Source organism: Xiphophorus hellerii, chromosome 12 (assembly GCF_003331165.1).
Source record: "Xiphophorus hellerii strain 12219 chromosome 12, Xiphophorus_hellerii-4.1, whole genome shotgun sequence".
Classification (NCBI taxonomy): Eukaryota; Metazoa; Chordata; class Actinopteri; order Cyprinodontiformes; family Poeciliidae; genus Xiphophorus; species Xiphophorus hellerii.
Genome location: NC_045683.1, coordinates 2000101 through 2028088, shown reverse-complemented (window position 1 = coordinate 2028088; position 27988 = coordinate 2000101). Strand labels below are relative to the sequence as shown.

At 41.3% G+C, this 27988-nt stretch overlaps 1 protein-coding gene and 1 long non-coding RNA gene across 4 annotated transcripts; one reads left to right on the top strand and one right to left on the bottom strand.

The window, feature by feature from the left end:
* Positions 1–481: 481 nt before the first annotated feature.
* hs3st1l2 (heparan sulfate (glucosamine) 3-O-sulfotransferase 1-like 2) lies at positions 482–26927 on the bottom strand. 3 transcript variants are annotated; one of them, XM_032577755.1, is made up of 4 exons: positions 26456–26927; positions 16332–16420; positions 3204–3654; positions 482–2821 (listed from the first exon to the last, which is right to left on the bottom strand). In XM_032577755.1, the coding sequence occupies exons 3-4, from the start codon at positions 3483–3485 to the stop codon at positions 2156–2158; spliced, it is 948 nt and encodes a 315-aa protein (XP_032433646.1). In that variant the 5' UTR covers positions 3486–3654; positions 16332–16420; positions 26456–26927; the 3' UTR covers positions 482–2155. The 3 variants fall into 3 exon arrangements, with proteins under 3 accessions (XP_032433646.1, XP_032433645.1, XP_032433643.1); XM_032577754.1 differs by lacking the exon at positions 26456–26927 and adding an exon at positions 16500–16626; XM_032577752.1 differs by lacking the exon at positions 16332–16420.
* LOC116729318 (uncharacterized) lies at positions 7918–11476 on the top strand. Its single transcript, XR_004341133.1, has 2 exons — positions 7918–10623; positions 10758–11476. It is a non-coding gene; the product is annotated as an uncharacterized LOC116729318 (long non-coding RNA).
* Positions 26928–27988: the final 1061 nt, after the last annotated feature.

Here is a 27988-nt window from a genome sequence, read left to right as displayed (position 1 = left end):
CTTCAGCTCTGATTCTGCTCCGTTTTCCTCACGGTGTCGTTATAACCTGCAGAAACCGTTTTCCTCAAAGCCTCAATGCATGGAGGTTTTTATGGTTATGATTTATAACCAAGGAAAAACATGAACAATAACAAAGCAGCTGATTTTAGGATCATGAAAATCTTACAAAAAGGCACCATGTCCTTTATTAGTGGATAGCTAAACCATCTTTATAACTGTTATCTGATGTAAACATGGCTGGAGGTTGAATAAAGAGACAGAGTGAACTCATCTGCTGACCTGCAGCTGCTGCTTACAGTCGGTGGTGATTTAACTTCCTGTCAGGAAAACGTCGGTGATGAAACGGAGCTGCTTTGATGCTGGATGTAAAGACCGACTCTCTGACAGGGAACGTCTTCTTTAGGTTTTCCCGTTTGCTCATTTATGTTTGATGTGTTCAAACCCTTTAAAGCTGATTTCTGCACTCAGGCAGGAGACAGAATAAAGTCTGAATGCATTTATTAGGACGTTAGGAAAAAAACTACAGATATTAACAATAACACCATGTTGGGCTTCACTTGTAACGTAAATGAAAATGTGTCGTTAAAAAAGGGCTAGAAATACAATATATACACAATGCAGTGCTAAAGTATCGGTACCCTTCATCACATTTTGTCATGTTGTGACTATAAACTTCAATGCGTTTCATTGGGATGTCAGAGAAAGACCAACACCAAGGAGCACGCTTCTGGAGTGGAGGAAAAGAATTCATAGTTTTCACATTTTTATTGAAATTAATTTCAAATACGTGGCTATGTATAGATGCGATATTCAACACTTTGCATGACACAACACTTTATGAACGATGAGATGCTGAGATTTTTTCTGTGGCTGTCAGAAATAAGAAACAAGCCGCGTCGATGTCATCGTCCTGCTGCTTCCTGTCGTCGTCTTCGTCTTTTTGGCCGCGTGGCTTGTGTGATGTGAGAAAAGTGTTTCCATTGCAGATTTGCAAAACCGCCTCATTCTAGCACAAAAAGGTTTCATTGAAAATCCTGAGTTTTTTATAATGTTGTTTCCATTAAGGGATTCATTTCAAACTGTGCAGCAGCTGCTGTTGGTGTCGGATGGGAACTTTTAGTTTTCTGCTGTTTTGCATGGAAGCCTGCAGGTTTAGTTTTGGTCTCATCTGATTAAAGAACATTTTTCTGTATGTTTCCTGTAGATTTTGTACCAAACATCGAGTTTTCTTTGTTGTGATTTTTAGAGTTCAGGCCTAACAGCTGCCATATTGTCAGGTTCTCCCACCTGAGCTGTGCATTTCTGCAGCTCCTCCAGTTACAATGTGCTTCATGGTTTCTGGTTAAGTTCCTCGTTCAGTGAATCGGTCCAGCAGGACCAGCAGAACTAATGTCAGGATCCTGAGTTGTTTTGGTTTCTCACCTTCTTGTTCCATCGTGATCGATTTTCTTTATTTTTAGTTTTTTCTTATTAGATTTATTCTGATGCTAAATTACTCACAAATGGATTTGAGGCGACTTCTGAATGGGAAAGTTTGCATTTATTTTATTTATGTTTACTGATATAAAATAGGAATTCATGCTGCACGTTGTAAAATTTGCAGTAATATTTTTTAGAAATAATTTTATTCCACTTCAAAATGATGTTTTTACTTCTGTAGCACATAAAATGGATTCAAGTTTTTGGTTGGAACATGACAAAATGTGAGAAAGTTGAAAAGGTAAGAAAACGTTTACAAGACACTTCCTGTCTTTACTAAGATTTTCTAACAGAACGAAAACAAAAGCAGCTGATGAGAAACGAAACGTTTCACAAAGCAAACATTTCTGTACAGCCGTCCAGAAATGAGAGCGAGATCTTCTGAACCGAGAATATTTACACTGATTGACTTTTAATGCAATTTGGTCATTAGTGCAACAATCAGACATGGCAGCCGTCTGCTCAGCTCCAGAACCGAGCCAACAGGTTGATCCCAGCTTTTTAATGGCACAGTTGTTGTAGCTTTGTTGTTTCTGAAGAGGCACCGGCTTGGTTCGGGTTTTATCCACCAGATTTTCAGTCACTTCCACATGAATGCAGCGCATTTATACCTGAGAAGGTATTTAGAAAAACATCATCTGCCATCAGAAACAGTTTTCTGTCCCTGACAGTTTCATCAGCACCAGGAGAATGACCTTCCCACCATCTCAAAGAAACGTTTGTTGGGCTTCCTGAAGTACCGGCAGAGCTTCTTCAAGGCCTGCGCGCTCAGCGGAGCGTGCGGTCGGCCTTTAGACTCGTCCAGGCACTTGTCGTGTCCGGCGGACAGGAGGCAGTAGAAGCCTTTGGTGGTGTTGAAGTAAAAGTTGCTGGGGTTTATCCTGGGTGGAAGATCCAGGAACCGTTCCGCCTTCCTCAGCTCCGGGAACGGGTCCCGAATGAGCGCATCGCCGTCCACCACGTGGATCTGCTCCCGGGGGAAGACCTCCAGCCAGCGGGCCAGGTGCAGATGGTACAGGCTCCTCTGCAGCGCCTTGTAGCCGTGGTTGATGTGGCCCTCGTGGAGCAGCAGCTCGTCCAGCGGCTGGTAGGGCTTGTGCTGCGTCAGGCGGTTGTGGAGGACCTGGGTGTAGTCGGAGACCAGCCTCTCCGCCGGGTCCCTGACGATGAGCAGCAGCCGGACGGCCGGGTTCATGTCCCACACCCGAACTGGAACCTGGGGGGCTGCGAAGTAGCCGGGGGTCTTCTCCACCGTCAGCTGGCCCGGCAGGGTGAAGGGCATCTGGGCTCGGTACCAGGCCAGACCCCGGCGGAAGTGTTCCTCCACGTTGAAGTAGTGGACCTGGGAAAGGTTTAAAAAGGAAGAATCAACAAACGAGGGCTGAAAATCCAAACAGAAACTAAAGATAAAAAATGCAAACCCAGGAGAAAACCAAACCACAAAGCAACCCTCCATCCTGACAGCGTGATTACTTACGTCTACAAAATAAGAAGTCATTTGTCTATAATTTTCTTCAAAGGACTCATTTAAATCTTTGCTGTGTGTTTCATCTAAAATGTGCCTGTCAAAGTTACACGGCTTTAAACGACCTAAACCCACCCAGAGAATGCAAAAGTTTCAGTCAAACAGACGAACTGTCCAGTAAGATTTATACAACTTTAATCATGATGACTAAAAGTTGAGGTTATGCTTCACAAACCCTGATTGATTGGGTCGGTTTTACCTCGGCCTTCGCCACCTCCACGTCTGGGTGCAGGTTGAGCATCTCCAGCAGGGCTCTGGTGCCGCCTTTCCTCACGCCAATGATAACAGCTCCGGGCAGCCGCTGCTGGGTGGCGTTGTAAGAGGAGGAGGATGATGATGCTGAGGAGGTGGAGGAAGAGGATGGAGGAGGAGAGTGAAGAGGCGAAACGGACGCCCCGCTGCGCAGATCCCGTAAGCAAACAGAGAGCTGAGTCTGCAGCAGGAGAAGCACCAGCAGCGCCAGCAGCACCGTCCACAGCATGGTGCCCCGCACACACACCCACACACACACACCCACACCCACACACACCCACACACCCCCACACACTGAGGTGGAGCGCCGGTTAGCAGCACACACTCATTGAGCTCCCACGCAGTGCTTGCTGTCAGTCAGCAGGGGGCCTCCGGGGGACGCTCCTCAATTTCACAACCTGAGAAGAGAAACAGAAAGATGAATGTCTGCTTTTACTTCCTGCTGAAGATTAGATACGATTCTCAAGTTTTCTGCTGGTTTTGCTGCAGATTAAGTGAAATTTGTTCATTTTAAATGCAAAGAACTCAAAAAATATTTCTAATAAAAAGCCGTTTTTTGGGAGTCATGAGATTCCGAACCTCTCAGGTCAAAACATTGCAACTATTAAAGAAAAAACATTTGATAATTTCCTGCCAAACCTGAATAATACAAAACATTAGGACTGCAAGCATTGATTAGTCTGGTAATCGATTAATCGATGAAGTTATTCTGATAATTAATCAGAAAAGAAAATTGGAAAATTCTTCACATTTTTTATTGAACCACTGAAGTTTTTTTTATATATATTAGAAAAACATCGAAATATGAAAATAAACAAATAATTAAATTCCAACTTTGAATAAGAAAATATACATTTTATTTCCTAAAATGCAATAAAATATAATTACTTTAGTGAATCTGAACTGAGTGAAGCTAAAACTGATTTTTTTTGCTAAGTCTTTATATTTTGCACAGTTTTGTCTTAATTACTGCTTTAAATTAGTTGTTTTTTTTAGGAAAATGCCTTTTTTGAGTGTGTATACTGTAGTTAACAATTAATCAATTACTAGATTAGGTTTTACTAGATTATTAGTTTATGATTGTTTCAATAATTGATTGACCGGATTAATTGTTTCATCTCTATGAAACATGAACATGAATTTCTAAGCCACATGGATCCAGGCTGGCGTTGGGTTCAGTCTTGGTGTCTCTGATGTGCAGAGCAGCTTCTGCCCTTCCTGCCCCAGCAGGAGGCCGAACTCCATGCAAGGAGAAGAAATCTGCATCTCCTCCTTCCAGCAGTGGAGGATCTCAGCCATTAGGATCGTAAGCCTGCAGCTTCGCTGTAATTTCTTTTCATCTCACATTCTGCACATGTTCATTCATCTGTTTTATGAGCTCATAAGTTTGCATTAATGGGCCATTTTACGAAAAGTCTGGATCCGGACTCAGACTGCGGAGCTGCGATATGATTATGAGCTGAAGGCGTTAAAATATGAATCCAGGTTGAGAGGAGATGGATGGATGTTGACAGGATGCAGATGAGCGTAAAACTGATCAGGAGTTTGACTGCAGGTGTTTTCAGCTGCAACAAAGAATATTTTTGCAAATGCATAAATGGGTGACAACTTTTCTTTCACACAATACTTTTTTTTAACAGCTTTGAACCTAAAATAGCTTCATGTGATGCAAAAAGAAACAAACTTGTGATCAGCTTCACATGCTGAGCGTCATGACGACGTTCCCGAACCAATCAGCTGCTCAGCCTTCTGCGGTAACAGCTGCTGGTTTACAAGCTTCTGTTAAAGGAAAACTGATGGCTGGCGGCAGAACTGAAGGCAATGAGACGTGCATGATCAAAACTCAGGAGTAAAGGATTTCCATAAGCTCAACTTCTTACTTGAGAAAACATTTCATATTCTCTATGTTTGAATTTCTGTCCAGTTATGGACTTTTATCTGCTTGTTGTTTTATTCTGGAAGGAAACTGGATGGTTTACTGGGAAACTGACCAAAAGGAGCCACAATGAACCAGCAGATCCAGAACAAAGGATTTATTTTAGGGTTTAAGTGATGACATCACAGGTTGGTTTGATGATCACGAGTCGTATTTACAAATCGAAGCCTGATCACAAATCAGAACATCAGGCCACTGTGACAGCGGTTCGCACCATAAAACTCTCACTCAAAACAAAAGCGTAACGCCGTCTGACGCCAAACAGAACCAAACCAAACCAGAACCGGGTCGGATAAGGAGCAGAAACCAGGAGCAACCGGACCGTGAGAGGAGCAGAAACCAGGAGCAACCGGACCGTGAGAGGAGCAGAAACCAGGAGCAACCGGACCGTGAGAGGAGCAGAAACCAGGAGCAACCGGACCGTGAGAGGAGCAGAACTGGGTCCTGACACGATGCAAAACTAACGCAATAAAATGAGCGAGAAAACTGAAGTGAACACAGAAAATGTTGGAATAATAAATAATGTAAAAATGTCAAGACTGGAGTCAGATAAACAAGTTTTAGTTTGTGAAACTAATATAGAAAGTTTAAGCCTCTAATTATTAGACAAATTATAAGAAGTTAAAATATTTTAGATTTTCTACATTTTGTGATTTGTGATAAATAATAACTGATGGAAATATTGAGCTCATTATTGAGCTGCTGCTCAGAGCAACGCTGGTAAAAATGTTGTTAAAGGTTTAATGGAGGAGCCATGTTGTGATGACAGAAAGAGCAGGAGCTTCTTAAAGAGACAGAGGCCCAATTTCAAGGAGTTGGATATTGATGTCATATGATATTTTGTGTATAGAGCATTTTTATAACAACTGAAGGAAACATAGTTATTTAATTATGCTGTAAAATTGAACTTTGTGCCTGAAAAATACATAAATCGGCCCCTTTAAAGATATTTTATAGGTTCTGACTTTATGAATTAGTATATAAAATGAAACTATGTTTTATTTAAAAAAGGCTTAAAAGTATCAGTTAAAGGGGAATTTATACAAAATCAATGTTTATTTGGGTTTTCATCATGTTGTTATTCAGTCATCAGAAACAAATCTGAACTGTTGCTTTGGTTTTTTCAGGGATGTTTGAGAAACTTTGAGTTTTTAAACACAGATATGAGAGGAAACAATCAGATGGTTGAAGGTTTTGTTTGCTGTAACATCAGTTTGGGTCGCAGGTCTCAGGTCCAGTCTGGGTTCTGCCATGTTTTCTCACTGCGTCATGCTAAAGCTAACGCTAGCTATCCAGGTTTCTGACTTACTCTGCCTTTAAACTTTAGCACACTGCAGGTGTAAAATGACACATGAATACATTTGTTATATTTTAAAAGTTTGTGGATTTGCTTCAGTGAAATCCTTCCTCCTGTTTGCTGCTGCCGCCGTTATTCATGTTCCTGCGGTTTAAAGCTGCCCCGACGCGGCCAAGTTATTAATTAGTGTAACAATGTTCTGGTTCAGAGGAGAGACCATGTTTCACGTTTTTCCTGTAGCGGAGCTCTAATTGCACCATCAGGGAGCGGCAGGCGGCCCCGACCTTCTGCGTTATCCCCGACCTGGAGACGCCGGCGTCAGCGTCCGGCCTCCGCCTCCTCGCCCCGCTGGGACCCCCTACGTACGCCGCTGCCCAGGGTTTCTGTGTGCAGCTGCTCAGGTTGATGTTTTGGTTAAAAAAACAAAACCAAAATTCAACCATGTTTTTATCAGGGGGTTTTCTTTTTCTCATTATAGAAGATTTATTTAAATTTTCCTTCAAAATGAGAAAAAATCCAACATGTTCATCAGTTATTAAAAACCAACTAATTATTGATCACAGATTTAAACTGCTATACTGCACAACACAGTCTAAGTACTGTAATGCACTCATGCATTTTGTTTTAGCAATTTTTCTATAATTCTGTCTTTCATAAAGCAGAATAAGGGACATATTCAGACTTTCACTTGTGTACAAAATAATTACAATCCTAAACAAAACAATAATTTGTGGAGACAAAAAACTGGAGCCAAAACAACTGAGTTGAAATTATAATAATTTAGTTTTTTTAAAATGTGACACATGAACTGAAGTGAATGTTTGAACTGAGTGGAGCTCCTGGTTCTTAATGATGTGTTTTGTTTGGTTTTTGCTTTTTTAACGTGAATATTTCGACATTCTTTTTGTTGTCCGTTAGTGAATGTGCTGCTCTTTCTTTTACCAGCTGTCCAGATTTTTAATAGCAGGAAGGAACAGATTTTATATCTGCAGCATCATCTCCGATCAGTTTGCAGCAGAGTTATGTTTCCTTTTACCTCTGGAAAGATGAACTGCTTAATAGCTTTAACTGGCTGTTAAATTTTATCGCTGCTTTTATCTCAGCACTTTGACCAGGATGTCGTCGTTTGATTGTCTTCGTCTGAAAATTGATCACGTGTCAGAAAAGTTGATGCTAAGAAAGGATTGTGGATCAATCAGCTGATCAGTTCACATCCTGATCAAACACACACACACACACACACCCACACCCTCCACACACACACCCACACGCCCACACACACACACACACGGCCTGGTTTTGTTTAAACATGTTTCCATATGGATGATCGTTGGTTGAAATGTGATGAACAGATAATTTTCTTCAAACTTTTCCTTTTCATTCAAAATGTTTGTCAACATGTGATTTGTTCATTTAAACTAAATGAATGAAATAAAGATAAAGATAAAGTTAAGATAAATTACTGAATATTCTATCAGATGTATTATCTATTATTGATCACATGTTTTTACTGCAATATATTTATTGTTATTGATTTATTGCCCAGCTCTTTGTATCAGTTTCACTATTTTAGCTCAGATTAGCTTCCACTGATATTTTCATTTATTTATTACATGCCTGTACTTTTCCTCTGCACCATTTGAAGCTTTAGAAATCCATTTCTTTAAACATTTTGCTAAGGTTGCAGTCAGAACTGATGACTCATTCAGAGAAGCAGCAGCGGTAAATCTGTGGATGCCACCATGCAGGGCGTGTTCAGTGAGACCGTCAGACAAAGACAGATACCTTTAAGGAGCTTGGTGTGTGTATGTGTGTGGGGGTGGGTAGGTGTGTGTGGGTGGGTGGGTGTGTGTGTGCGTGTGTGTGTGTGTGTGCAGGCAGAAACACTTGTCTTGTGTTAAGTGGTTGCACAAATCCCTTGTGACTTCCCTGTAAAATGGAATATTCTCCTGTCTTCTCTCCGCCGCTCTCTGTGACCTTTGCCCCCGTCTTTCAGGGCTCACACCTTCCTGTTCGCCTTCACCTGCGCTGCCTAACCTCTGCTGCTTCTCCTGCTCCAGATCTGGTCTCTGAGTTGCTCCAATCCTGCCCTGTTTATGCGGATCAGCTAACGAACCCAGCACTATGCTAATGGGGGATGCCCTGCAGCAGCCTCTTAGCTGCTCATTAATAAAACACAAGTTGCACCTTCCTGGCCTGAAATATTTTTGACTCGGTGAACTTTTAATCTTGACAAGCACGAAAGGAGACAGAGTTGGATGCAGAAATGGGAAACGGCTCCATGCACATGTCAGACCCAGACAGACAGAAAGCTCTGATTAGACCTTGATGCTCAGCAAAAATAAGGTTAATTCTGTTTGACCCAAATAAAGCGGCTGTTGCACCGAAGCCAGAAAGGCTGAGAAAACGGCAGAAAAGTTATTTTCAAAGATGATTTCCATGAAAATAAACATTTTATATTTAAATATGAAGCTTATTTCTGATATTTAGACGCCATGTTGCTCATCTGATTTTAATTTTAATGATGCCACCATTAAGAAGATATAAAAAATGACTGTGTGAAGAAGGACAAAGGCTCTGCATTCATTTCAGATTATTATCTCTCACAGAGGTTAATAATGTGGTAAAACATAAAAAAAATCAGTTTAATATGTCCATGCAGACCGGGCTTCCAACTGTGAGATGAGAAATAAGAAAATTAAGTTGCATTATATTAAGCGGTTATTAAATTTAGCTCTTCATAAACTCCGTTCTGCAGGTTTCAGGTCCGGTAATCTGGTTCCTTTGATTAGATTTTATTAGATTAGATTTGATGCTTTGTGAATTCATCAGATTCTGGAGAGTTTTAGGCTGAATTCACACCAGCTCTGTTTAGTTCACTTTAATCAAACTCCAGTCAGTTTGTCCAGAAACGGACTGTTGAGATGCATAAACTATTGTTGTCTTCATGTATTGAAATCTCAATAATAATTTTTATCCTCCAGCAAAGATAATTGTTTCTTTGGCCTCAGGCAGTCTGGTGATTCAGAAGGAAAGTTTAGGTGACGAGCAGCGATTTGTCTGGTCGGCTGCCCCTCCGTCTTTATCTGCACCATATGAGCTCTAAGTTTCCCCTCAGCTCTGCTCAATGAGCCTCACATGAGTCATTGCAAGTCCCTGTCTTTGCCTTCTTGTGATTCACATTAGGCAGCGTGGAAAGAGAGAGCAAACAACAACAACAACAACGCCAAGGCCGTTAATGATGCATGAACCGCCTTAATGGCAAACATGCGAATTTGGAAAGAAGACGGGACGGAGGGAAAACAGCAGAAACGGAGGAAGGTTGGAGTTTAATTATCTGTGAAAGGCAGATGCTGCCATCTGCTTTTTGGGACGAGTTGTGTCTGTTTGTGTTTGCCTGCATGTTGGTGTGAGCGTGTGCAGAGCCACGCTCCTTTGTGTGAGCAGACAGCATGTGACTGCCTCTTGGAAATGTCTTTCTACCGAGCGGTGGCATTTGGGGAGTGGGGGAGGGATTATCCTGTACAAAGAGACGGAGGGTGGCAGGGAAGGAGGAAGCTGGTGGCGAAGACGACGGATCGGGTGGAGGTACAGCGTGCATCTATCTCCACAGGAAAATATGTAAGGCAGGAGGGGATTGTTCCTGGTAGGGGGCTTCATGGTGGACCGCCTCGGGCTGCCAAGCCTGTCGCATCACTAAGGCTGAAAAAGTCTGATAAAACTCTCCTTCCTTTTCATCCAGCCGTCCTCCATCCACCTCTTTATTCTTCCAGTTTAGATTTCCAAACCGTTTCTGCATCTTTGCCTCCAAACTTCCATCACAGCCACACTTTCTCACAGCCCCACCAATGATTGCAACAAACACACTCAGAGATGATTGCTTTTCCGACTAACAAAAGAAATGTAACGAGGCTGCTCCTATTTCCCATCGCGTTCCCATTACCCGCCCGGAGAGGAGACGGCCAACACTCAGAGGGGAGTCTGTAATCAGAATAGATGGAGAAATCTAGAGAGAGACGTGAATCGGTCACGCTTCGGGAACAGGACAACCGCTGGCGCTCTCCCTGTGTTTGTGGCCTTATCCCGTTGGAAAGGAACAGGAAAGGAGGGCAGAAACCAGCAGGAATCAGACTGGTGAGGAACATGAGACTGAAGAAAAACTCTCCAAACCATCTTCACTTCCATCTTTGTCCTTTCGCCTTCAGCAGATGCAGCCAAAGTGTTTTTTTCTTCACTGTGAAAAGAAAAATCTTCTTTTCCCCTTGCAGGTCTTTCAGAGTTCAACACAAAGATGAAAGGAACATGAGTGAGAAATGAAAACATTTTTGAAAAGACTTTCAAAACCTCCATTGAAGTGAAGAAGTTTGGTCTGTCCAGGTTCTTTTGTGGGAGTTCAAGGCTCTAAAGCAGCAGCTGAAGCTGTGGGCAGGAGTCAGAGCTGCTTCTTCTGAAAGACCTTTAAAAATTAAATATGTATTCAGTAAGAAAGAAAGAAGTGCAAACAGATCTGATACTGAAGGCTTAGGGAGCTTTTTATTCTTTGAAGTGTTTGTCTTTGCTGCTCGTATTAATATAACTACAGTATCATCTGCATAACGGAGATATCTGGGATTTCTGCAAACAACAGACAGAATATGCAGTAAGCCAGAAGTTTCATGGTAAAAATCACATTAATTATTTAATGGCAGTGTGTTTCCATTAATGTTTTTATGCATATTTTAACACATTGCATCAGAAACAGTTGATGCCATCAGCAAAATTCAAAATAACTTTGCAAAAAAAAAAGTTTTACTGGGAAACTTGGAGACAAAATCTGGTATGAATCATAATCAAGAGCAAAATGCTTCCACATTCAAGTGCAGCATTTTGATTTTTAAAGGGGCAAAAAAACAAATGTGCTGATTTGATCTTTGAAAATATCAAACAAAGAAAAGGACAAAAATACTGACTTATGCTGTTTTCAGATAAACAACAAGAAAAGCTGTAATCTTTAAAGGTTTCTTTAATATTCTATTGTGCATGTTGGATTAATTTAATACATTTATGGAGTTTTCTCAGGTTATGTCCCACTGACAGTGAAGAATCAACATTTAGAGTACTGACTCTTTTTATTTATAATGTCTATAAATCTATTTCCTGTATATTATGACTGTTGGGTAAAATCCAGGCGTCCTGTTAACGTCCTGTTAAACCCAAAGAGCTTTTATTTCTCCTTCATGCTTGAAACAAACCAGACATCACTGAATTAGTCCTGGATTGTTGGAAGAGTTGTTAGTCCAGTAAACTTTGACTGGGAAACAAAATTTGACATATTTGTTAAATTTTCGGTTGCTGCGCTTCACTTTGACTCTGCCAAACCAAAACCTCCCGGCCTGTGGGGGCGCTGCACCAAACATTACTGAAGGAAATGACATGAAAAGCTCTGAAGACGACACTGAGCACAACTTCCTCCTTCACACACGAGTGGCGTCAGAGTTTAGCGATTGGATGATTTCTCCCACTAGCATGTTTGTTTGTTCTGGTCGTATTTACCCAGAATGCCCTGCGCTGTAGTCCACTTCCTGCTTTTAGAGCAGTCTACGGTCTGCTTGGTGTTCATATGCATCCAAATCGTACCAGAGTTCACAACAACCGAACCGAACCGAGGTTTCGGACCGGAGTTTGATTCACATTCACATCTCCACAAACGAACCGGACCTCGTAGGCAAACGGACTGGAGTTGGACCAAAGCGGAATAAACGTGGTGTGAACGTAGTTCTGATGCCACTCGTCGTTCTTGGTGATGAAAATTGAACAATTTATCCAGATGTTCCAACCAATACGACAATTTGTTCCAGTTTCCTTTAACCGTCTTTGTTCTTCTTGTAGAATTTCAGTTTGGTACTGAATGAGTTCTTGCAGCAAATGAACTCGTTTCTGTTGCCTCCTGATCCTGACACCAGCTGGTGTCTCTGTGCAGGAGACAGTTGCTTGAATTCCTACTGTATCTCTTACTGTAATGTTACTTACAAGCCTTTAAAACTGGTTTCCATAGCAGCAGCTTCTTTGTGACCATTTTGATGATGATGGCGGTTTTCTTCTTCTCCTCCCGTTGCCGACGCAGGAGGCCGATGAATTCGTGGCTGCTGACCGTTTCTTTTCTGGACCAAACATTTTAAATGTCAGTTCATGGATTTAAATTTCTGGTGTTGTTGTTTTCATGTGATTCCTCTCCAGCTCTGCTCCAGTAACTCATGGTGGCGAATTTTTGATTTTTCAACTGGCTTTCAAGATTTGAAGCAAATTATTGATGATTAGCATCAAGCTGAGGCAATTTCAATAATTCAGTCGACTTCTTTCTATTGCCAAGCGAGTAAATAATCAAGAAAAAACAGAAATCATATTTAAACAGAGGCTCCAACACCAAATCGTTCTTTTTGATTCATTTTTTCTGCTCTTGGTCAAAGTCTCAGTCGCTGTGACCTTCTGTCGTATCCGTCCATTTCAGCTCATCAACCTCATGCTGCGTTTTAAATTACACTCTTTTGGAAAAAGAGTCCTTCCAGGAGCGACACCAGCCAGCCTTCAGCTCCTTCATCATCTGATTCACTCACACAAAACACCCAGATAACCTCTCCTCTCCTCTCCTCTCCTCTCCTCTCCTCTCCTCTCCTCTCCTCTCCTCTCCTCTCCTCTCCTCTCCTCTCCTCTCCTCTCCTCTCCTCTCCTCTCCTCTCCTCTCCTCTCCTCTCCTCTCCTCTCCTCTCCTCTCCTCTCCTCTCCTCTCCTCTCCTCTCCTATCCCCCCCCCCTCTCTCTCTCCTCCTCCTCCTCCTCCTCAAATCTTCAGCCACGCACGCTCCCAGATCTGGGTCAACCATATCAAATGCCAAATTGTGCCGCCTCTTTTCTCCTTTATGTGTGTGGTGAACTTTGTGCGTCTCTGCTGCAGGGAGGGAATTTGTAATTATGAAATCACTTTATCAAAGCGATCCGGGTGGCAGTGTGTCCGTACGTAGAGCAGCGAGACATTTTTACAGCCGTGTGTTTGTGCATATGGAAACCCGACCCTGGTGCGTAAATTTGGGTGTAATTAGTCGGTGTTATGGGCTGCGTGTCGCGGCGCCTCGGCTGGCCTGAGCTCTGCTGTCTGCATGCATGTTGTTTTTGTGTTTGCAGCCAGCTGGCCCGGTTTCAGCGTGAGCCTTTTGGATTTAAAGAGTTGGGACAGAAAGCCAGTAGAATGGTCAGGAACACCAGGAGACACAATTTCTCTCATCTTTAATATTTACACACCTGCACATGTTTCCTGGGTTGAAAACAGGCTCACCGCCAGCGAGGAAATACGTTTGGCTGCAATTACATAAACTACCAACAGAAGCCAAAATCCAGAAGCAGAAATAATGAACTCTGTCGTCTTTTGTTTCAGGCTCTCTTCCCTCTGGTGAAGAGAAATCTGAGTGAAACAGTAAATTATGTCTCAGAGTAAATCTGCTGCTGGTTTATGTTGGTAGACACACATCACTGCTCAGTGCTGAAGCTCCTTGTGTTCAATCTGCTGCTCTCAATTCAGCTCCAGCCATAAACTCCTGTAAAACAGAATTTGATCTCAGTGGGATTTTTATTGGAGTAAATTTAGATTTAATAAGAATAAATTAAAAACAACTTTATGGTAAAACGGTTTTGTTTTGTTTCTGCTGGTAGCAGCAGACGTCTAGGGTGTTGATTTATCTTATCTTCTTTACTTTATAAATGTTCTTTTCCATCTCTGTTTCTGTTGCATTTTAAATAAATTCAAATCGTTTTCTGTTAAAGTTTAATAAAAAGTTTTATCAGAAGTTTTTTTCTGTCAGAGTGCCAAACTGCGGGACAAAAAATGAAAACGACTCGTACTGCAATTCAAACCTTACAGCTAAAACACGTTTTGAACCCGAATCCTGCGGCTAAACATGCACGGATGTAACTTTTCTTATTCCAGCCCTTTTATTGGCTTTCGTCCGGTCAGGCGACCGTGAAAAAATGGAGCTTGAAACCTTGCTGAGCTTTTTTATTACTTCTTTTGTAATCATTTGCAATTCATTAAATTAATACTTTTTTAACAAAGTTATGTCAAAAACATGTTCACCCAAATTTGAACAGCTTAACAACTCAACCACTTTAAGGTTTTAGATTTTATTTTTTATTGATATATGAAAACTGTAATCCTCTCCAGGGCTGCAGAGGACGCAGCAGACCCGTCCTTCAAATCGGGGGAAAAGGACGATGCATCTGAGCGAGTCCTTGAATTTGGACAGCGTTAACTGAAAGCTGTGACGTAATCGTGCCTGGAAAGACGCTGCCCTGAATTTGGACACACCCTGTTTCCTGTCTGGTAAATAAAAACTTTAAAAAAGTTAATACTGTTTGAAACCTGAAAGTGTTTGAAGTGTTTTTGTGCCAGAAAAATAATGAAGAAGGTTTTTTCTGTTTGCTGTGAGTTCCCTGTTCATGACAGCTGTGCGTGTTTACTCTCTGTTTGACACGATAATCTGGACGCCAGGCTGAGTCACACTGGGTGGACCTGGTTTTAGTCACAAACCTGTAAACACACTTTTCACTTGGTGACCCAGATGTGGAAACTGGTTAAATCACAAACAATGTTTATGCTTTCATGGCGTCCAAAACAGTTTTTCACACGCAGTTTAATTCAGATTTAAGAGCATCAAATATTTCATAATGTCACCTTCCTAAAATAAGGAAGTTTTGACAATTTTTTTTTTTAACAAAAAAATAACAAACCGTTATTTTAGGAAGGCGATTAAATGTTTTTATTTTTTTAAAGTGTTTCTGGAGGTTAGGATCCGCAGCGTGACGCGACTACATACTGGAAACTGTGACAATATTCATCCCACTTTGATTCAGTTCCTGTTGGCTGGTTGGGGGAGGAGCTGCGCCTCGAGGGCGGGGCTAGGTCCACTCAGGCGTTTTGCACAGCTGAATGGTTGCCATGGAGATTAAAGGATTTCTCAAACGTGGATGAAAGAATCAGGGCAACACTCCAGGTCTGTTTTTGATGAGGGAATAACATTAAAACATGAAGTGAAGCTAAAATCAAGTCAATTTTTATGATACCGTCCCTTTAATTGATGATTAGTCGACAGCAGCACCATCACTTCAAATGTTTTAAAAACAGATTTAAATCAAACACCAACTTTCTCATAGTCGCCTCAATTAATAAAGAACAAGCAAAGACTTCAAATCTCAGAAACTTCGGCGCCTCAAATGATTCCTCCGTGGTTAAAGTGTTGGTTGAGATTTTGAAGTGATGCTCTGTGAATATATCGACAGCCAACACATCACGCCTGGCTGCCAACACGCATGTTCCAGCGCATTTATAGACATGTAACATATGTGTTTTTTCTGGCAGCGACAGCCTGGCCTGGCGGTGAGGAGCGCTGGCCTGTCAGGGTGGATTTAACCCAACTGCCTCTGAGGAAAACGGGTCAGCGGGGGGTTTGTTTCTCTGGGTGTTTGTTTTTAGCAGAACATGTGAGCGTCACGCGTCGCGGCTCTCTGGAACGAGGACGAGCCGACAGATGGAGGTGAGCAAGTTGTGTCTGGTCAACTTCATCACGGGCCAGTGAGCTGAGATATTAACCGGGTCCTGAACCGGGTTTCTGAGATATTAACCGGGTCCTGAACCGGGTTTCTGGTTTGGAGTCACAGACAGCAGAAGGACAACGAAACGGAAAATAAAGAAAAACACGGTGATTTGTTTTTTTATGAAAGATTAGGTTAGATGATGAAAGTCGTTAACTACCAGCATCATTAGCTGTGTTTTGGTTCCTGCTGGAAGTTTGCCATGGCAACGATTGTTTAGATCACCTGAGCTGTTGACCCCAGAGACTGATGGATGGAGGGAGAGAGGAACGGAGGAGGATGATGGGGTTACAGGCGGTGTTGTGTTGCAGCGCCTGCAGTGACAGTCAGAAACAAATCAGGTTGATTCGGTTCTGATCGGATAATTAATCTGATCACAGTCTCAAAACTCACCTGTCAGACTAAACGGACTCAGCCAGGCGGATACGACCACACTTCACTTTACATCCGTCCTGAGTTTATCCTCATTTAGGCAAGGCAAGGCAAGGCAACTTTATTTATATAGCACCTTTCAGCCAAAGACAATTCAAAGTGCTTGTACAAAGAAGTTAAAAACAACATACAACAGAATAAAAATAAATAGGGATTTTTATGATGAATTTGACATTTTCAAGTTAAAATGTTAAATATATTTTCAAACTGAAAATAATTTCAGTCAGAATTTTTTTTTCTCAAAAAATTCAACATAAATGTAAATTTAATTCATTCAAATGTAAAACATGTTGTCATTTTTAATTATTTACTCATCTGCAAATCCCTGAGAATCAAACACTTAACTATTAATATGCAGAGTGAAAACATCTTAGCACCACGGCAGAAGCTCACATCCATGTCTGCAGACTGAATTCACTGATTCACTCGTTGGGTTAAATCAGTGGATGAACGAAGGCGGTTCTTCAAAATTCCTCAAATAAAAAAACATCTTAACCAACATTTTCAATCTGACAAGATCTCAGTATGACGAGCTGCAAACTGTCAAACCTGGAGGTCCAAACCTTGCAGTTAATAACTGCATCACCTGCCAACATGCAACGAACAAACAGAGATTTCAGAGAAACTGGCAAACAAATGACATCACTGCAGCGTTGGCCACGCCCACAAAGTCAGGAACAAACTGGAGACACACCCAACTATTTATCACATCGTTTATCGTTTCTCATGATAAATTTATTATCACAGGAAGATTTAGATTTATTTTCATCACAATAAGTTCAAATTAGTCATATTTAAAAACCTGACCATGTTGTCGGGATTGTTAGTTTTATTATTTTATTCACTGTTTTTTCATTAAAATTGTCAGTAAATTTGAAAATATGATTAAATGTAGTTATTGTGAGTGTTTTAGTGAACAAATCAAACTTTTTTATGTGACTGGTTTCCTAAAGAAGCTTTACAAATGGGAATGTTTCTCAGTATTGGAGTTTGTTAAAATACCATAATAAAACATAAAGCAGCAAAGCTCCCAGTTTTTCTGCTTTCCAAGCTGCATTTTCAGGACGTTAATCACAGACGGTGATTTGCTGTCAGACTGTTAGCGTCTCTAGTTTTCTGAAATAAACCGTGAAGCCGAACATTTCAGCGTCTCTGCAGCAGCATTTCTGTTAATCGGCTGTTTTATATCTGAACTCAAAGCTCCTGACTGTAATAACTCTTATGGATCTCAGTGGATACAGAATTGATTTACAGAAACTTTTTTCTGCACAGGCAAACTGAAGTCCCATAATTGCGTGCAGCCATAAAGTTACAATAAATATTAAATAATAAATATCATTCTCTGTAAAATTATTGTTTTGTCCCAAAACTGAGTTTACACTCCAAATGTTCCACCAGTGTCTCCACTTCTTTTCTTCTGTAGTTTGTTTCTTTGATCACATAAAGTGACTGAGTTATAAACTACATTTTCTAAGTGATGACAGAAAAAAACAGCAAGATTAACCTTTTATATATTTATATTTTTAACTTGTTGTTGTGCTGTTCAGTCTAATGAGCTTCTGCAAACTAACAAACATAATGTTCCAAACCTGCGCAGCAGGAAGCAACCGATGGAAGAATTTAATGAGGATCCGATTCGTATGTTCAGCAGGTTGGACTCGGCTGATTTTCAGCTTATTAGATCCTGACGCTTCGCTTTTGCTGAATGCTGATGCTGCTTTGTGTCTGCTGCATGTGAATGAAGTTCATGCAGCTGCAGAGGCAAAGAATAACCCAAGATGATACTGGAACACACACAAGTTTAACTTGTTTTTTATTTCTTTGTTTCTCTCTAATATGACAATGAATCTACTGAACAAAGGAGGAAAGTCTTACTTTAAATATTTCTGGAGGAAGTTCACAGCTGAAAACTTTTGGTGACAAATTAAGCAAGAGTTCAGTTTGCAGGGTTAAAACTGTGGGTGTAAATGGGTGCACATGTGTTTCCAACAAACACACTGCGATGTCTCCAAACGAGTCACACGCCGGTCGCTGCACCTGCTCAGTGTTCACAGAACATCGTCTGGTTGTTTCTTTCTTCAGTGTAAAGTTACATGCACCATCGTTTACTTTGTAGGAAGAAGTTTTTTAAAAATGTGGAGTTTATATTTCGTTTATAAGTGACTTTATATTTGGTTCAGGCTGTATATTAATTAACAAGTTACCAAACTGAAATGTTTAACTATATTAGTAAGAGAAATAAAATGTTGCAGGGGAAAAGTTGACACATTGTTCACTAATAATCTGAGTTTTTCTTTCACTAGTTGCATTTCCATTCACTGTAAAAATGTGCAAGTTGGAATTACAAAAATAAATTTGCTGAATGGAAACAGCAATTTCAAAAAACCTCAAAACCTCTTTGATGAAAGATGTTTGTGTTACAGGCAGGTGGTTTTTCTTTCCAGCTGCATCAAAATTCATGTGTTCCGCAAAACTGCAATGGAAACATTTTTGCATCATGTGATCAGCAACTGAACGTTACTACTGGCGGAAATGACGAGGAAGACGACAGGAAGTGGTTGGAGGACGATGTTTTTGAATGATTCATCACTTGAACAAACTTATTCATGGTTTTTTATTGACGTTTCCATTAAATAAGAAACGTTACAATCGCAAAATTGTGTTTGTTTTTTATTTCGCTAAATTTTGTGCACATGCGTTCTGTGGTTGGTGGCAGTTAGTTTTTAAACTGTGTTTATGTGAAAGTTTCTTAGGGTATAAAACTGATGTCATAATTCATATTCATTAGAAAATAAATGTTAAAATAACAAAAAATCTTCCTGCCTGAATGTCGGTCTCACTTTGAGGACGACATTTCTTTGTCTCTCCATACCAGCTCGCTAAGCCCCTCACACACACACACACACACCCCTACACACACACACACACACACGCCTGCACACACCCACACAGTATTCATTAATGCATGTTGACACACATGGATGCACAAACTCATTCCCCCAGACACACACCGACACGTTGCCGCGCTCACACACAGGAGGCGGCCATGAGGAGCGAAGCAGGAGCTGCTTCTGATTGACCATGACTCCTAAATGGTTTTATCTCCATCCTACTTAACCCCAACCCCCACCTCCTTCCTGCTCTTCAAACCGCAGCACACTCACTCATCCTGAGGGGCTCTCTGCAAATTAATGAGAGCCATCACTAACCACACACATATTTTTGCCATTCAGATTTAAAGTCCCACTGACGGCCTGGATTTCATCAAGGTCACCCTCAGATCTGCAGCAGTGAGTTTTTCATTCCTCCTCGCTCTGCTGGAAACAGGTGAAGATTCCTGATCAATACATGGAATATTAACGGGACTTATTTAATTTTACAGAACATCAGAGAGCGAGAAGAGGCTGGTTTTCACATTTTCATGATCAGAATATGAGAGGTTTCGTTTTTATTTGTGTCATGAATTACAGGAATACTGAAACACACATTTTCCTTTGAGATTTGGAAACAGGAAGACGAGCTGCTTCAGGTTTTTAACTGGCTGAAGCCGAACGTGTCTGGAAAACCTCCAAACGTCGGTAAATAATTATTTACCACAACGTCTCAAATGCAACACAATGTTTTTGGTTCAACTGTGATTCATATCCAACTTTTCCACAGCAGGCTGAACGGCCCAGTTCCCGTCTGTTCACCTTAAAAATCCAACTGGTAACACTTCATTTGAGTCATAAACATGTTATAACACCTGTTATGACCATGAAGGAGTCTTCATGAATGTTTATGACTGCTGTCCTGGAGTGTCATTCAGTAAATAATGACACTTTTAATCTTGTTCTGATCTTCTGATGATGCGGTTGGTTCTGAATAACTTTAAATTGAACCATAGAGCGAGTTCTGCTGGGACGTCTGCATGCGGTTCGCTTTGAGACAGGAAGTCGTTCACACAGCAGTCTGGTTATTATGAATGAACGTCCAGCGGATCAACAGAAGCCACGTTTCGTCCGTCGCTGTCGTTTGTTCATCAGATTTACTGACGTACCAGAAACAAGCGAATAAAAAACAAAAGTGATTGATTCTGTCAAAAATCTTAATGAATTGAATTTAATGAATTAAAGTCACGGCCTAATCAAAATACAAACTAAAAACATATTTTGTCTGTTATTTCTCATTGAATTTGAAACTGAAACTTTTTGCAGCCAAAACAAGTGAACTTGTGATGTAAATATGTGACTTTTATCTGGCCTGCAGAATGAAACACTGGATTAAAATCAAACCTTTTGACTGATAGAAAAACTGAAAATGTTTGTAACTTCCTGAGTTTCTCTCTGTTACTCAGCTTGTCGCCTCTCATCCCTTCCTGCCTGCTGAAGGGAAGATGTTCGCAGTGAGGAGCAGCAGCTGTCAGCCTGCAGTCTGGCTCAGGCTCAGCGCCGTCCTGCTGATGTGCCCTGGAGCAAGACGCTGGAACCCGGCAGCTCCACACCGCCAGCGTTGAAATGACCTCTGCGCTTATCGTGAAGGACGACGGGTAAAATTAAAACTGTGATCCAACTTTAAAACTGGGTCATTTATTACAATCTGCAATAATATTTGAATATTTTTAATTTTATTCACATTCCAGAAGCTTTGAATCAAACAGCAGCAAGATTCTGGATGGAGCAAAAAACTCCTTGTTGTTCTGCATTTACAACTTTATATAACCATAACATTTCATTTTTGCACATTTCACAGCTAACTTCTTGTATCTGCTTGGTTTTCTTGAGAAGTTTCTTTATTTCTTTATCATTTATAAATTGGAGAAACGTTGATATGATGAGACATAAGGCTGCATCATTCACAAAAACCAGGATTGATGTGAGAAAATGAATTGGGAGGCTTATATTTTTAGGTTAACTGTGTGACATCCTGGCCAGAAAACAGATGAAGTCATAAATCGACACATGAGTGCATGTCAGGGTGTGGGTGTGTGTGTGTGTGTGGGTGGGTGCGTGTGTGTGTGTGTGTGTGTGTGTGGAGACTTGCTGCCTTCCTCCATCTGCCTGCCACCAGGAGTTCTTGTCACCTCAGAGGAAATGAAGTGTGACGGCCTCTCCACTCTACATGTTTGTGGTGTGTGCGTGTGGGCGTGTGTGCGTGCGTGTGTGTGTGCGTGCGTGTGTGTGTGTGTGCACACCTGCGTGTGTGTGTGTGTGTGTGAGAGAAAGCTTTGCTCCGACAGAGTGGGCGACTGCCAGCCGGATAAACTCCCACCACAAGGTTGAGCAAATACTGTTAACACTGACCTGCAGCTCGACTTTTCAAACCCAGAACCTCATCCTGAACAGGACCGATGCTAAACACACCACAGCAACGGAGCAACGGAGCAACTGAGCAACGGAGCAACGGAGCAACGCTTCAGTTGCTTTGGCTTTATTTAGAGCAAACATAACAGGTCAGGTCTGAAGGTTTAAAACACAAAATATTTAAGATTAGATTTAAGCAAATTGTTATACAAGTTGACAAAACACAAAATCAGTGACTTTTTCCTAGTAATGTTACATTGAGATGGATGGATGGATGGATGGATGGATGGATGGATGGATGGATGGATGGATGGATGGATGGATGGATGGATGGATGGATGGATGGATGGATGGATGGATGGATGGATGGACGGATGGATGGAAGTTTTGATCTTTGAAATTGAAAATTTGTGGGACTTTTGGTGGAATTGTGTTAAAATCAAGCAATAAAACAAAAATAAATCAGAAAATTAAAAAAAGAAAAGAGAACTAAATCCTGAAGTTCAAAATTATTGTATCATAAATGATCAACATAGTAATCCACCAAGTAGCATCACGATTTGGGCCTGATTGGTTAGCCATTATTGATGACGGTGATTAATTATTGATGAGATGGATTATGAAATCCTCTGCATGTGTTCAGATTAATGATCTTTCTTTGCTCTAAGTGGGATTATTGGGAAGATTATGTGAAAACAATCAAAGGTTTTCAAGCCAAACAGTTGAGAAAAAATTATAAAATCTTTGAAAAGCTTCAAATAAATGTTTTTATCACACGAATATAAAATGAAGTTGATTAAATATAATTACAGTCCTGAAGTTTCACCCAGTCTTCAAACCCACTCAGATCTCAGTCGTCTCCTTTCAGCGTCTGCAGTCGTTTTCTGAGCCCAAACAACGTCTCACTCTGGAAAGACATTAGTATGTAGCAGAGGAGGCAGCAAACTTCAGCACGCTGCCATAAAGCTGGCAGATGAGGCAATAATAAAACAGACACGTAAAAAGTGTTGATCCTGAGCGTGTCTGGGAGCGTGCAGGACGTTAACGAGCTCGTTGGCGGCGCCAGCAGAACCGAGCAGGGTTCGCCGCCGTCTGTTAACACGTTTTTTATGATGGCGGGGAGAAATTAGATCACACTCGCACAAAAGCTGCTCCTTTTTTAAAATTTGCACGTTGTCAGAATTTAAAACGCTGAAAAGATGTGAATGTTTTTACATATTTTCTGTTTAAACTGAAATCATGTTGATGGAAAAGTCAGAAGGTCTCAATCAGGGATGAAACTGGAATAACTGGGGTCAAAGGTCAGGCTTCAGGGGTCATTTCCAGACAGAATGAGATCAGGTTAAAGGTGAAATTTGACTTTTGAAGATGTTAATGTAGTTTATTTGGTCTGAATCCTGGTTGGAGCTCTGCAGGCGACGGTTCCTCTCTGCTCATAAATGAAGCCCATGCATTATTCAAGCTGCTCCTGAGCTAAAGCTCAGTAATGTTCCCAAACAGACATAATGTGTCCAGAAGGACGGCGTCTGAGCCCAGCAGCCCTCCACCCTCAGACCAAACACCGTCACAAAGATTAGCCCCAAAACATCCAGTTCACTTTCCATCCAAACTCATAATTCAACCAAACTTTTAAACTTGTGAGCTCTGTCCCTATATCTCTCTCTTCATCTCTTTTATTGTACATTTAGTGTGAAGGTGAGTGAGATACTTTTCCTCCTCTTTGCTTCACTGAGTTCAAGCTTCGCAGGGTGAAGATTTTTGTAGTTAAGCCTTTAAACGTCGAAATCTCATCGGCTTTTTCAGAGGAAATGAAACAGATTTCTTACAGAGGTAAACAGAAAGTCTTTGGAGAAATAAGGAAAAAAGAGCTAAAAGAACATAAAATCAGTTAAAGGCGGAGTGTTTATTGCTCCTGCTTTGCTTGTCTGCACTTTATCGACTCTGCTTTATGTCCTAATCACTTTTTAATTGATCTGCCTGTTTACCGTCGCTGGATTTAATTGCTTTGGTGGTTTGTGATCCTGTTTTGTTCGTCTCTCTGTGAAACATGTTAACTTTTCTGAAGTGTAAAATAACTCAGGTTTAGAACTTTTTGTCTAATGAGACCTAATGGTTGTGTGGGATCTAATTTGTTTTTCCGTCAGGAGAAACTTAGCTGCTGTTCTGACTTTGTTCCCATTTTAAATGTCTGAGAAACTTGAATTAGATTCGATTAGATTCCTGATGCAGCTGCATAAAGTCCTGCTGCTTCCCAGTTGTTCATATTTTGTTGCTATAAGACAAAATGTATGAAATGCATTTGATAATGAGTTTTCTTAAAAGTCACATTAAGTGTGTCAGAATGAAGCTGAACAAAAGTTGTGTCTCTGTCAGACATTAATGTGACTCACTTTGCGTGGGAATAATCTGAGTTTAACATTCCAGAACGAGGAAACCAGATTAATAAACTCCAGTATCTTAACCTTCAGTCAGACTGTAAATCACCAGAGCTGGGATCACCATGGCAACCGGGGTCAATGGACAGGAAGGGGGAAACACTGAACAAAAGTTCAATGTATAAAAATAAAACTTAAGAATAAAATTCATAGTTTACATAAATTATTTCAATCAGGCAACATTAACATTTGGGATCCATTTGGATGGAAACGGCTTGAATAAAATAACTTTTATTAAAACTTTAACATTAAAAACATGTTATTGAAATAAATCCCACAGCTCATTTTGAACAGTTCACTTTAAATGGTCGATCAGCAGAAATTCAGATGGTAACTAAAGAAAACCCTTCAGTAAGGAGGCTGTTTCAACCGTCTGTTACCATGGTGACAAATTCAAGAGTTTCTCTCTTTCTGGAATTGAAACAGAGAATTTCCCGAAGCTGCAAACAGAACTGGACCAGACTGGACATGAAGCTGGTTCTGCTGGTTCTATTCATCCGACGGGATGAAACACGCAGCTCTGTGGTGGTTTGGTTTCTGCAGACACCAGCTAAAAAAACTCCTGACTGGATCGACATCCTGAGCTCCGGCACCAACAGAAAACCTTTATTTCTCTAAATCAAATGATTGAATTTAATCTGGGCAAAATGCAGAACATGCTGTTACTGCTTGACTTGGTTACAGCGTTCATGAGGCTGACATCTGGTGTGAGTTTTAACGCCGGCCCACCGCCGGCCCACCGCCAGCCCACCGCCAGCCCACCGCCGGCTCTGCAGCTCTGCAGCTAAACCACCAGAAACCCGTCAGCCGTCTGTGGGTCGACTGCAGGAGGTTTTCATTTCCAGGTTTCTGGTCAAAGGTCAAGTTTGTTTCCATACATGAATTCAAAGCACCCGTAGATCGCTGATGTTTGGTTTTGGATGCATCATCTGTCGGGTTTCCTGTGTGAGTTTCGGGTTTGTGTGTTTCTGATCAAAACTGACTTAAAGTTGCAGCTTATGGTCCTCAAATCATCCACTCATCATAATTACCGTTGAGTTATGTTACATGTCGGTACTTTGTTTACGAGTCCGAACACATTTTGGTGAAACATTAACCTCTCAAATGTCGCTGATTGTTCACAGTTTGTTTTCAGACACACCCTTCAACCTGCACACACACTGACCACACAATGAGTCCATTCACTCCTCTGCTCCCTCCGACTTCTGTCTCTCCTCTGTTCTTGTTATCGGACTACAAACGCAGGAGAAGTTCAACAGCTCAGCGTCGGTCGGAAACATTTCTGCAAATCTGAGTCTCTTTCAACTCTGACCTTTTTTCCTTGAAACTGAGAAACTAAATCTGGTAGAAACTGTAAAGGTGGATAAAACGTGTTTCTCTTGTTGTCAGTGGGATGTGTTTTATGGATTAGTCCGGTTGGTTCACTTCACTGAATAATGGTGCTAATTAACAGAAGCAGCTGTTGACAGTAACTGATAAATAAACAACTCAGTCTTGGGGAAAAAAGTCCAAAGTTTCCAACCATTAGAACCTCTGGAGCTTCAGTTCTTTGATCCAGAATCAGTTGATCAGCTCTGATCAAATGTATTTTTACTTTCCTTGAGTTTAAAGAGCGTTCTCTGACATGTGCTGCGCTTCACGTGAGAGTGGAGTAAAACAGCTTCAACAAATCAGCAACATCAGTTAAAACATGCAACAAGTTTTTCTTCTCACGGTGGAACGATAACTTCTAGCAGCAGCTTTGTGTTGATTCTTTTCAGGCACCGCAACCCAAACCAGAGACTTGTTCTCATGCACATGACCACAGCAGCTGCTTTCTTGGTAAAGCTTCTTTCACTTCTTTGAAAATTTGCCTCTAATTTTCATCAAACTCTCCGCAACCTGAACACAGTGCAGACATCCGGTGTCTGCAGAGCTGAAGTTCCTCCCAGAGAAACCACACGTCGCGTTACAAGCCCAGAAACTTGGTGTGTAATCGCTGCCAGCCTCACTGGACAATTATTACAGCAAACATTCAACTGTGACTTTATGGACCTGCCAAAGCTAATTTTACAAAAGTTAAACTTCTTGTGCTCCATTTGTGAAGTATTTTTAGGAGGTTCATGCAGCAGCACTCTAACATAAAACACACAGATTCATTCCTTCACTGTTCTCGTTAAGCTCAGTGGAATCAGAAAGCATAAAGATGAACCGGTCTTACCTGATCCGGGTTTAAACGTCTCTGGATCGACTCCAGAGGTTTTTTTTTTCTCTTCTTTTTCTTCCTGCTTCAGTTCCTCCTCCAGTGAAGGTGTGTGTGTGTGTGTTGTCTTCCGTTCCTCCAGTGAAGGTGTGTGTGTGTGTGTGTTGTCTTCCGTTCCTCCAGTGAAGGTGTGTGTGTTGTCTGAGCTCCTCTCGGTGAGACGAGGTGTGTGTGAGTGTGAGCTGGTGACAGGAGAGCAGCGCTGCTTTGTGCTGCCAACCTCAGCGAGCGTGTGAGTGCAACTGACTGAGTGACTGGGAGAAACCGAGGGTGTGTGTGTGTGTGTGTGTGAGGGAGATTAGTTCACACACACACATCTCTCCCGCCTGCAGGGAAACACCCCCTCTCCTTCCTTATTGCCCCCACCCTTCTTTCTCTCTCTTTCTCGTCAGGTCTGTGCTTTTCATGCGATCACCTTCAAGGACTCATGATGGAGCAAAGCGTCCTCCTCTTCCTCTTCTTCCTCCTCCTCTTCCTCACATTTACTCCTGCTTGGTTTGGGGTTCTAACTTCTCCTTCCTTGCAGCCAGTTTGCTGTTGAGTCTCAGAGGACTGGCACAACAAAACAACCCAAATATCAGCATTAATTAATATAATTTTTCTCTCATTTTGCAGTTTTTCTGTAACACTTCAAAGCAATTTAAGTTTAAAATTAATAAAATATCCTTAATGGTTTCATTTAATAAAATCTCTTGATTAATAACAGGGAATAAAACTTATTATGATCAATTATTAAATAAAAAAACAGCAGAAAATGTTTAAAAAATAAATACAAAACATATTAGTGAACAATAACCTAACAATATTAATAAGAAATAATATTAAATGAATAAAAAACCTAAAAAAAAAAAGAATTAAATAAAGAATAACTTCACAGACACAAAATCTTGGATCAATTTTTCCGCCTCCTTCATCAAGTTTAGCTTCAAATCGAAACCTGAAGCTGAATAAATGAGCAGAGACACAAACAAGGCGACGGCCCGGAGGAGCCGCCCGCTCGGCCCGCTCCACCCGCTGGCCGCTCGGCCCACTGGTCCGCTCGGCCCGTTTGGCCCGCCCCGCTCGGCCTGCTTTGAGCCCATCACAGTTATCTCAGCGTCAGCCAGCTAATCTGCTCTGGATCCACAGTAAACTGCTCCGCAGGAGGTCCAGCAGAGGTCGGCTTTTTTTGCTGTTTTCAAGTGTTTATGCTCCATAATTTCAGGTTTGGGTTCCCAACGGATTGTTGTTGGAGCCAAACAGTGAAAGGAGGTTAACGCGCCGACTCTCAGCTTTAATTTCAGCATGTTGTGGTAAACATGTGGGTAGAGTAACTGGTTTTACCCCCACCGCCCCCCGGGCCTGCAGGCTGCAGCGGCTGCCTCTGTTTCATACGTGGATGCAGACGACCTCATTTCAGATATTCAATATTCAGCCTGTCGCCATACACACTGCTTAGGCATTAACAAATGTTGCCCTGATTACAGTTTTTCTATCAATAAAATATTCAAT

What these genes read in the sequence shown, in the direction of transcription:
- hs3st1l2 (XM_032577755.1), bottom strand. Translation starts at nt 3,485, where the DNA reads ATGCTGTGGACGGTGCTGCTGGCGCTGCTGGTGCTTCTCCTGCTGCAG. An exon ending in TGGAGGTGGCGAAGGCCGAG is followed by an intron (nt 2,822 to 3,203) that starts GTAAAACCGACC and finishes AACCTTTCCCAG; the next exon opens with GTCCACTACTTCAACGTGGA.